This window comes from Pterocles gutturalis, unplaced genomic scaffold (assembly GCF_000699245.1).
Source record: "Pterocles gutturalis isolate BGI_N339 unplaced genomic scaffold, ASM69924v1 scaffold52318, whole genome shotgun sequence".
NCBI classification, from domain to species: domain Eukaryota; kingdom Metazoa; phylum Chordata; class Aves; order Pterocliformes; family Pteroclidae; genus Pterocles; species Pterocles gutturalis.
In genome coordinates this window covers 1-11,922 of record NW_010125015.1, presented here as the reverse complement: position 1 = coordinate 11,922, position 11,922 = coordinate 1, and the positions used below count along the sequence as shown (strand labels likewise).

Here is an 11,922-nt window from a genome sequence, read left to right as displayed (position 1 = left end):
TCCAATCTCTAACATTCTGTGTGATTCTGCGAAATAAATCGGGGTATAGCATGTGCTGGCTGTTTGGATACTACCCAGCAAGCACTTGTTTTCCTTCTTGAGGAAAAATGCCGTAGTTTCAGTTTTCTTACTTGATTAAACGAGCTACCCCAGCAGAAATTCTGCATGCTAGAAGCCCTTCAGATGTTAGATTCATGCAGCCTACTTCTCCTCTAAGTACAACGTTTGCTATAAAGGATTTTATAGCAGTAATTTTTTATAATTATTATTCTTATTTCTCTTTACTCATTTAATATACTAATTTTAAAATCCACAATTATTCTTAACTAGAAATGGTTTTAAAGTACATTTCAGTAAAAAAACCCAAACAAACGATATTTTTTGAAAAATGGGAAACACTGAAAAATCTGTTCTTGCTTATTTTTCGTGTAGACAGGGAGGAAGTTTGCGAAATGTGGGATGAAACTTTTTGTGCGGGAAGTGCCGGGCAGTCTTAAGCAAAGCAGTTGCAAAATCATGTGACTGGTAAAAATCATAATCCATTGTGCAGAAAAAGTAGATTCTTTGGTAGGTAGTCCTGAGACATGCTGGTTGGTGTATCAGAGGAAGGGAAGATTTAACTAGCTTTTATTCTTGATCTTTGATGATAAATTTCTTGAGGACAGTGAAATGCACAAGCTGGTGTGTAGAAGGTAAAGCTGGGTTTTAAAGCTGGGCCAAGGGTTTTAGGCAGTTCTTTACGAAATTCAAATGCAGATAACGTTCAGTGGGATAACTTCAAGGGGAACATAAATTGCCTCAGTCTCCTGGCAGGCTACTGGAAGATGAAAATTCTTTTGGGGGTAAATATAGACATAACTATGAAATATGAATTTTGTAACATACATTTTAATGGTCTAGTGCTACTGATTTGACAAGAAGCCATTACCATAATAGCTGCCAAAAAAGGGCTGTGCGAAGGTTGTCACTGCTCAAAACATGTTGATGAAGACCACTCCTACCAGATCAGTGCCTCAGGAATTTATATGTTATAATTGTGAAGCAATGACTGGAAATCAACAGGAGGTTCAGGCTGCCTTGTAGCTGGTACCTACTCAGCCAGGACCTTAGCAGATGACAGAGTAGTGAATGACCCGAGCAGACTTGTCTGACCAAATCAGAACTGTCAGTTTGCTAGAATTGCCAACCCCAAATTAGGACCACAAGTAAATGAATCCTATAATAAAAATGTTGTTGTCGGTATTTAAAAGATCAGCATAAGCATTAAGCGGTTACCGATGGATATCCCTAACCTCGATCTTGGTACGTATCCAGTCTGACCACCACGTTCCTTCAGTGCCAGAATGCAAAGCAGTTCAGATCGTCCTGGAGGAAGCTGCGTATTAAACATGTAAGGAACTGCACAGGCAGCAGAGCGTAGGGCCACAAGGTGTCCAGATACCTCTGTGCAGCCTCTTTAGTTGCTTGGAGCCTGGGCGTTAATTTGGGTTAATTGGGGGCTGTTTGGCTGAGAGATGTAATTGCCCTGATGAGATATGTGCATGCAGATATTTCTGACTTGCCAAGTATGTGTCACACTAATGTTGCATCTGGCCTTCCTTGACAGCTTTTGGGAGGACTTTCTAAACCGCTGAGTCAAGCAGCTTGGTGAGAAAGACCCTCACAGAACACAAGGGGCAGGTTGTATGCCCGTTGGCAAGTTAGACCTCATCACTGGAAAAAAAATGGTGTAAAAGGACAGTGGGAGTAAAGACTTTTTGTCTTTGACCATTGAAGTTAAAGTAGACTAGATGATCAGCTTGTACAAACATCTGGTGGAGCTGAAAAAAGGAAGGGGGACCGATTATTGTGAATGAAAGAGTTGATAATCTCTTGATAGTAGCCTTGTGTGGAAAGATGGCATGTTGGCTAACCAGCACTTGTTAGAGGAGTGTATGGGAAAGGCTCCATTCACCAAAGTGGTGAGCGTATGAGGCCCCATTAGGAACAAATATGGTGCTTAATTATTCTGCTGGAGGGGGAGGTTTGGCTCATCAAGGTGTAGGATTATAGCACAAGGGTCCTAGAACATAATTCATGGAGGGTGTAGAAAGCAACAGATATGTTTTGTTTGTTGGTCTGTTTATGTTCTTGCTTGGGTTGGGTTTTTCTCATAGATGAAATAAAAATCCAGCCCTTCAAGCTGACTGTCAGACACGGCTGTGTCTATTTAGAGGTCTGGCAGGGTTTCAAATTAAAGTGAGAAGTGAGATGTGTTAAAGAGCTGTGAGGTGTCCACTGGATTGTCACTGAGCAGTCTCTCCCTCATTCAAGCTTTAGACAGTGGTTCTTGTCAAACGGATGGAAAGCAGCTGCTGCAGTAACAGCCCATATATAGAAAAATATACTTCAGTGGGGAAGCAAAGGAGAGACTGCAGATTCTGCTCTTTTTATGAATATGTTGTCTTGAACTCACAAGTCTGGAGAAATTCCACTGAGTGCAGAAAAGTTAGAGAGTGTACATGTTAAGACAAAGTCTGGACCCTCTAGAATTTTGTTATTTCTGGAGAAATTCTCAGATATACATTGAATGGGGTCTTTATAGCCTACTGTGATCAGTATGCTTTGGCCTTACGTTGGTGCGCAAGATCAGTTTGGGTGAAATCTCTTTGAGGAAAAGCAGTGAGCCAAGACATTTACTTTTCATCCTGGCAATTTAAGGTAGTACCCTATTTGAGCCCGGCTCAATTAGATCAACCTGAGAGACCTTTCGGCATCATCAGTTACGAAACAGTATTTCTCCTGTTTGAAACAATTGGCTTATTAAAATTGGCTAGTGCTCTTTTTGATATAGCCAGATATGTAAGCATTTGTTCACATCCCACTGCCTTTAAAGAGATGTGTGAAGAATGTTCTGTAATAGGCCTGACTGGATAACCTCTGCTGTTCGAAAATGTAAGCTTAGTACTGGTTTGAATTTTGCAAAATAAGCTAGACCCTAATGCTCATATGGTAGAGTAACATTCAGACGTCATTTATTTCCAAACCTGAGTTGTACAGTTCTGCCACTTCCCTTACTGGTTTTCTTCTATATAATCAACCATTTAACTATCCCAAGGAAAAAAACCCAAGAATTAGTAAGAATGTAATGTCCGAGATTTTCTTCATTTGCTGTATTTGTTTTGGTCATTTCAGCATTTAAATAGTCCCAAGTCTACAATAGTTATAAGTATTGAAGCTGTGGGTTTCATAGCATTTTCACAATAGTGTGTCCTTTTGTGTTTCAATCCAACTATAGGATATTACCAGCTTGCTGCATACCATCTATGAGGTAGTTGATGCATCAGTAAACCATTCTCCTAGTTCCAGCAAAACTCTGCGAGTGAAACTTACTGTGGCACCAGATGGCAGCCAGAAGAAAAAGAGTATCTTGTTAAATCATACTGGTAAGGATGTGCAAGCAGGCATGGGAAAAAATATGAAAAACTTTTAAGAGTCTCTTAAAAATCCACCTTCATATTTTGATAATATAAATATGTACTTAAAGGCAAATAATTATGTGGGTATTTTAAAACCCATGAACCTGTTTTAAGATCTTGGGTGCAAAATTGCCTACTCTCCTTTTAGTGTCTCTTAAGCAAATTAGGGTTCTCTCTCCTGACTCTTTCCTCTTGGCAACAGCAACAACCTATATATCATGCAATAGTCTTTGTGTACTGCCAGGCAGATTTAAGGCCTTTTTGACTTGTACCACTTTAACTCAGCTGATCTTGCAGTGCTCAGCTGGTGTGGAAACAAGTGTAGTAGTATAAAATGTTTTCTGCAAGTGCATAGCTATCACTGCTGCTGGATAAGAGTAAGTAATTAAGTGTAAGTAACCTTTATGAATCTATACATAAAAATCGCACAATTTTGTGTACTGGCAGAGCCTACCATTATAAAATGGCATATACTCTGATGGCTTATTCACTTTACATTCACTCTAATAATAGTTGTATCAGCATGATTACTTCAGTAGATAAAGCAGTACTAAATTAAAATACTTAAAAGTATTTAAATTAGCGCTTCAGTAGAAAAGGTAGGCACTTTATCCAAAAGGAAAGCCTTGTTACCTCAGTTTTAATACATACATCCCCCCAGTCAAGTGCAGACATAAACACATCTGTGCTGCTGGGGAGCTCTGAGATGCATTAGTGCAGCATTGCGCTCCTGAGGGACAAGTACATCAGTGTGAACGTGGCTCCATCTAACCTGCCACGTGGCTGGCAGCCTAACCCTGACTAACGTCCTACAGTCAAGGTTAAGTCTGCCTAAAATCTGCTGTGCGGACAAAAGCACTTTTGAGAGGGTTACACCAAATGATACATTACATCTTGATCTACCGACAAGAAAAAATGTATTTGCAGTGTGGCATGTTAGCTATGCTGATCAGCGAGGACAGTAATGTGAGAATAATGGACTTTCTCTTGTTGGCAGATCTGCAGAGTGCCAGGCATAGAGCGGAAAGCAAAGCTAATGAAGAAGTAAGAAGCTCTGAGAGGAAGCAGCGGGCTTCTCTCAGGTAAGGGAAAAGAACCCTGTCTCCTGACAGGGTTCCTCTGAGGAAACCTCAACCACTGATTTCTTGCTTGCTTGCTTTATCTTTAAAAATTATGTTAAAGCAGGGGAATTACAGAGTTTTTCACTGTGGAACTGTCAGCAGATTCTCTGGGTGGATGCTTTGTATATTAAAACAAGCAAATCTGTAGTGCCCGTTACTCAAATTTTCTTCTTTTGTTGGCTCTTTGGAGGACATGCAGTGTCTTTTCATCTGCAAATACTGTGCCTACTAGTGGAGTTTACAGCACAGTCTTTTGGCAAAGTGTCCTAAAACCTTCTCATCGAGGCCAGCTCCTGCCTTTCTCTGTCCTCCTTCCAGCCCATCTTTTTTTGCTTGTCAGCTCAGTTAGCTCCAGGTTTTATTAACTTGATCTTGTTTGCCAGGTCATAGCCACACCTGCTTCTCCTTGCCACCTCTCCTCCTAAAGGAAGCAGCTTTGAGCTGGCACTGGGTACAGTACCCAGGAGAAGGAGGGAAGAAGAGAGCTCGCAGCAGAGCAGCAGACAATTAGCTTTACTGCAAGTGGTCTACACAGGCTGTGTCCCACAGAGTAAGTGACGAGCAAGAGCCTCCAGCACACTGCCTCCTCCGTGCTGCGTTCTGCTGAGGTGGTTCTGGCTTATGGCAACTGTGGGGTGGCTCAACTCCACTTACGAAGTGTGTTTGTACATTTGGTAGGAGAAGTAAATTCACCTCTTTCTTACCTTGCAGTGGCTTAGCAGAGTGGCTATCTCTGCTGACTCCCGCCTGCCAGAAACCATGCTTCCCCACTGCCACATCAGCTTTGGGTCAACTTCTCCTTTACAGAACTCGGTATTAGGTAGTACCCATGTAGGAATTAGCCCACTTGCTTAGAACCGATATATCCAATGTAATCTTGCAGGAAAATTGGGATGATTTCTCTTTTTTTTTTTTCCGTAAGTTTCAGAATACATTTCACCACTTGAAAAAATACCTGTCTGTTGTCTTTCAGTGGAACCCAGCCCGTGTGGCTCAGAGTGCATCCATTTCCAGTAGAGCACAGGCACAGTGGTTTCTTTTACAAACAGCTGCAGGTACACTTGCAGCCACCTACAGATTAGATAAAAAAGGGAATTTAGTTCTTCCCTAACAGAATGTACAATATTATTTTGGATGCTAGTCCAGCACAGGCCATTTTCCTCTGTAAATGTGTAATCGTGTGTATCTGTCCTGTTATCGTGAGTTCTGCCTAACAGGTAGATATTACCTGCACCGAACTTCAGAGTGTGCGATAATAATTTGCAATGTATTTTTCAAATATTAAATTTTTTTACAGCTAACAGAAATGTTAATCTCTCAGTCACATGTAGCTGTGCTATTCCTTTTCTGAATTTGGTATTTTAATGGATAGAAAAATCAAAAGCAGGTAATTTTGATGCATTTAAATGTAGATCGGTTGCTCTGAACAGGTCATCTTGGTGGACAGGTTTGATCTGGTTTAGGAGTTTAACTTTCATGTTAAGGCAGAAGGAAGTGTTTGCTGAAATGCTACAGTAATGACATTGAATCATTAGTTGCATTTGTTTCTTCAGCTGCAAATTAAAAAAAAATCCACTTTTGACTTTCCCAGGATTTAGGGATATTTATCTGAATACATAATAGATTTATGAGGAGAGGGAACATTCAGTCTTATTAAAATGACAACACAACTGTGCCTCCCTTTTTTGGATAGAGGAAAAAGGCTAGTGAGTTATCCCAGTGAGTAAATCCCAGGACAATCAAATTTCAGATTAAAAGAAAACTAAAATTACTTCTAATCTTCTGTTAGCAACTCTGTACAAAATCTTCTGTGAACTAAAGAATACTCTGTGGTTTTGCTTGGTGGCCTAGATGTGGTGTTCAGATTCTGCCTGCCCATTAGCAAAAATTTGTGCTGTATTAATTTAATGGACCATTTTTACTTGATAATCTGTTGCAAAAATCCCCTTTCAGTTTGAAGTCCCCCTCCCATCCACCTTAAAGTCCTGGTTTTGCAAACGTAGTGGTTTTATGCACAGCAGCCATTTCCATTTAAATCCACAGTCACAGAAGCATCAAATGCTGAGGTAGAATGTTGGCTCTGCTGCATTTGTCCTTCTCATCCCTTTGGTTAGAGGCTTCCTAGATAGGACAAGTCTGTATATTGAGCTGAGCGGATCAGCATCAGCAGATCAGCATCAGATAGTTTTTGCTGCATCTCATTAAATGTGGACAGGACAAAGAATGTCCTTTTCACAGTGTCTATGTTGCAGAGATGTTTGTGCACTCTGGCCAAATCGCTAACCCTCAGGAAAGCTCCCTGAGGCCCCTCTGTGTCTCACCAAATTAATGCAGAGGCTTCCCCTTTACAAGCAGCAATGAGGACTCGTGAGAAGTGCACACATTTCACAAATTCAGTCACTTAGGAATTCTAGACAAGATGTGATTAATATTCAAGATAAAATGGATAGAAATGTTTTTATCCTGAAGGTGGGAGACAGATGGGTTAGATTTTTCATCTGCTGGAAGCTACAGGCAGGAGTTTTCACCTGTAGGGCTAATACGAGTATCAAGATCAAGTAGCTAGATTCATAGCTAGCTTGCCTGGCGTGCGCGGTACAAAATGGATGGTGGATGAGCCCTGGCAGCAACTTTGTGCATTGGGTATCTTCATGCCATTCTAGCTTAAATTTCATTTAGTGCGACAGGGAAAACATGATGCATACCAGCCTCTGAAACATCTTCCTTTTACCCACAGATACACATTCTCACTCTCTCTTTCGTTCCTGCTTAAGTGATATCTTCCTGACTGGTTTAAACTCTGTGTTATCAGTGAGCGTAGCTTTCAGGAAATGTCCTTGCATTTTACTGCCCTGTGGTCTGTCACTGTACCTACTGTATTGCTGTGTGCTGGCCACAGGATGATGCTCCAGTGTGAGAATTTTAGAAAGGGCTTTCACACACCCCACAAACACTTAAGGAGATGCCTCTTTTTATTAAAAACCAAACCAAAACAGAAAACAGTAACAGCACTGTGTATTTTTACACACTGCACGGTTGATTCATGCCTGTGTCTTCCCCTGTGTATGCAGGAGAGAGAGCACTGTGGGACTGGGTGCCAGACGCTTCGGTTCTCAGAAGTGAAGTTCTCTTTGACAGTGGGGCACGTCTCTCATCAGTACTTAATTGCTTCACTCTGTATATTTGCATGAATATTGTTGAACCTCCTCTTGCATGTAAGCAAGCTGTTAGAATGCAGAGCTCTGGCAGTCCTGGCGTAGTTTTTCTTCCCCGTCTTGATGAGAGATGGAATTTATTACATAACAAGAAAACCAGGTTCCCTGGTAACTTAGTTTTCAACAGACAGTGCTGTATACAGGATTGCTTAATTGTGTTGGATCAAGCCCAGTGCTGTGTTTTCTGGGCTAACTGTGCGTTGTCTTCAGAACATGTGCACAAGTCCCAGTGGTTTCTGTAGGCAATTCATGCCTGGCAACTTCAGTTAGCCAGGTCCTAGCCCCAGAGATCTTTCATGTTGACCTGCTGAAGTGTAACAACCTGTGAAGGTGTGTCTGAGGCAGGAAAGGTACCAAGCTGGCCATGTATCCAAAAACAAAGAATATCTGGACATTCCCTCTTTTTTGACAGTACCCCATGTCACTTCTGGAGTTCAAAGCTGACTCAGAGTCTTTAAAGCTTACCTGGTTTCCAGGCAGACTCTCCTTGATTCAGAAGACTCTACCTCTTTCAAAGTAGAGAAAAATGATCTTCCAGGTAGGTCAAGTCTTGTGACTTCTATCAAAGAAACTGTAGACCTGTGTCTGAGGGAGAGACACAGGCGACTCAGTTCTGTAACGTCCCTGAACAAGTGCTACTCTAGACCAGGAAAGCAGTTTGTGCCAAAGCTCAACGGGATCAGCAGCCTCTGGAAACCTGGAAATGTGTTAATAGACTAAAAGCAGAGTACTGGCACCACACAGTACAGAGCCCATATTTAGCAGCCAGGGTAGGATGCCAGGCCAGATTCTGGTCTTAGGCTGACATCAGTGCAGTCACACCGAGAAAGAGCAAAGCCTGTCGTCTTGTGGACTTGGAGACTGAACTATCTGAATGACAGGCAGTGACTTCATCAAGATTTTACTGCTCATCCTGTTTGTTATATTGAAAATATTGTTCATATCTGCAGACATCCATTTAAATTGCTGAATTAAATTGTTTGGCATTATGGACTAAAATACTGTAAACCTCTGCCTGATTTTTTTCTGCCTCATAAATGAATGGTATTTCAGATATTCATTCTCAGGAAATAGTTCTGCTATAAATAAAATTGCAAAGCTGAGCAAGAAAAGGAGTCACGATTCTGAAGCCAGCGGCTGATCTGACCTTATTAATCGTATTTTGGAAAGCAGCGGTTATCTCTGGGTGTCCTACCAAACACCTTCTCTTCTCAGGCTCTCTCTAGTTACTACACCTGTGCTGTTGCCTGTCTTTCTGAAGCAGATACAGATGAATGTTTATCTGACATGAGCCTTACTCCAGTGCTTCCTGACCGTGGTGGGAACAGTCATGAATCAAACAGCAGATTTTCTTTGGCATGTCCAAATCGGAGAATCAGTTGAATGGTTTGGCACCAAGAGAGAATGTAATAAACCCTAGGAGCATTTTTATTTGTTTTTGCAGGCATGATGCAATTTGAAAGCCTCCTTTGCTTTGCAACATCGGGGTCGATTTATACGGGGGGAAAGAACAGTCAGTTCAGGCCTATCAGCTTAGCAAATCCGGTCATCCAGAATTTCAAGCGTTTGTTGTTTCTTTGTGAGCAACCCCTGTCACTTCAAAGGGGCCATTAGTTGTTGGTTTGCAGATGGTGATAACAACTTTAAAGAAATTCTTTCCTGCTGACAGATACCACCAGAGCGAGAACAATCCAGAGCAAAGTGGGTGCTATCGTCATTGTGTTGATGAGAACATTGAAAGGAGAAACCACTATTTGGATCTTGCAGGAATAGAAAACTACACATCAAAGTTTGGGCCAGGTAATTTGGTGATTTATGTTGCAACCTTTTCATCTTCTCTTTCTTCAGTTTCATGTTCCACGTCAGGGGCAGTGAATTGTGAACCTGTGTGATTCGTCTGTAGGGACTTACTGGAAGGAATAGGACTGTGTGGATACTGCGAGATAATTATTGGGGAAGGTGGTATCACAATGGAGTGGCTAATGTGCCGCAAGCCTGCTTTGAAGTACTTGTTTGTGTAGCTAAACTTGGAGGTGAGCCTAGGAGAACAATCTTTACATCTAAATTATTGAGGTTAGTCTATGGGTGAGGCAAGGACTGATTTTTGGATGTTTAATCTAATTCCCAAGATGATACCAGCACCTATTTTGTACTCACTACTGACCCAAAAATAGGAGAATGTAGGGTCATACCTGGAATTTTGGCTTCTGTCCCCAAATTAAAGGGATTTGGATTTCTTCCCTTTCCTTGTCCTCTGCCAAGATTTTGCTATTCCACTCACAGTTATTTTGGTGAATTTCAGATAGATGATGACCAAGAGAAGGTAACGTAAAGATTTTTATACACACACACTCACTCACTCTTATATAGATACATATATATATTTGTGTGTGTATTATTTACTATTCGGAATTATTAAATGTAATTAAACTAGACAGCTATAATTGCATTCACTTCCTTAGGAAAAATTCACTCTGCCAATAATGCTATCCCTGCCAACTGCCTGCTACTAATTAAAACTTTGAAATACTAGATGACTAACGCAGCTTGTTATTTCCTAGGATCTCCTCCAGCAGCTCAAAAACATGACCCACCAAGCAGAGTTGTGAATCAGACTAGATCCCGTTCTCATGAACCTGAAACCTTCCATGCTCACCATAGGAAATGTCAAGTGGTGGATCCAAGCCACATCAATCTGGCCGAAAGTTCCTATGCCAAGATTGCAGAAATCCAACAGAGGCTCCGGAACCAAGACTCAAACAAGCACTTTGTGAGGTCTCCCAAGGCCCAGGGCAAAAACGTTGCCCCTGTGCATCCTGGAAGGGCAGTTAGAAATAAACCTTTTCAAGGGGCACCCATGCCAATGGCTTCCCCAAATGCACGAATGGGCCAGAATCTTCCTTACCTCCCCTTGCAATCTCAACAGGTTCACAAGAAGCATAAGCAGAGGGCAAAGGAAAATCACCAAATGTGCAAAACCTTCCAGTCTCCAGGGACAGTTGTGGAAAAGGAGCACGTGAGAGACCTGCCCACAGTCATTTTATATGAAGGCCAAGTTGGACAAATGATACAAAGACATGAACACCACCATCACCATGAGCACCACCACCACTACCATCACTTCTACCAGACATAGAAGAGATCCCACCAACATCCTGGAAGAATCGTCCCATATGAAGGAAATGCGTTCTTGTGATACCAGAACTAAGGCATTACCATGATTAATATTATTGTTACTCCATTAATATTCAGCTAGCATACATTTTAGAGGTTATATGGAACTCTTGAATCTTACCCTATTTATATGTTGTGGAACTGCATAGCTTACTTAAACACCTTGTGGATTTTTTTTTTTTTTTTTAAGTGGCTTGTAAAACAGCAAACAGCCATAGCTTTGTGAGCTGTGATTTAATACAGGTCGTCAACGCACTTCTTTACAAGTACTACTTCCATTGTAGTAGGAAAGATACTTCAAACACTATTGCAGACATCTAGCTTACCCGTCTGCTGTATGTCGGCTGATCGCACACAAGCCTTTTGTCAGGGGAGCAATGTTCAAAGGGTTGGACTCCAGAGATACTCAGAATAACAGAAAATACAAACAGCTGCTACCTCTAGTATTATTCAGATTTTATTTTCTTGTTATTGATTGTAATGTGCTATGGGGGAGGGGGGGATTTTAATATACTGCATTCATGTAGCCTGTTTGTGTTCACATCCTTTCAAATTATCTTAATAATTACAAGGAAATATTAGTTATACTTGTCAACAGAGCTACATTTGTATGACTTACACTTTACTTTCTTGGAGGTTCTTCACTGACACAAGTACAGTCTGTTATATACTGGGTAATATTTAAATATACTTCTTTTATTTTTGGTTTTTCTCTTGCTTACTCTCCATTCTGTTTGGGGTAACCATTTGAAAAGAGGAGGATGTGAAATGGGGTTTTCAAAAGCATCACTAGACTTTAGTGCTTGGGCCATAAGTATAATTCATGGGGGTTTGAGAAGGAGAGGGGTTGTTTAGGGGTGTTGTTTTGTTTAAATCCACAGTTCTTTGTTTTGAGAAAGAATTGAGGAAAATATACTTTCTCACTTTAAATGTTGGCAAATATATATAAAATAT

General features: G+C 41.1%; 1 protein-coding gene across 1 annotated transcript; it reads left to right on the top strand.

Moving 5' to 3' along the window:
* Window positions 1–3,277: 3,277 nt before the first annotated feature.
* NKD1 (naked cuticle homolog 1 (Drosophila)) lies at window positions 3,278–10,930 on the top strand (the record flags this gene model as incomplete). Its single annotated transcript, XM_010078392.1, has 4 exons — window positions 3,278–3,425; window positions 4,456–4,540; window positions 9,464–9,594; window positions 10,356–10,930. Coding segments are annotated over 4 exons (939 nt in total), but the record flags the coding sequence as incomplete, so codon positions are not given.
* Window positions 10,931–11,922: the final 992 nt, after the last annotated feature.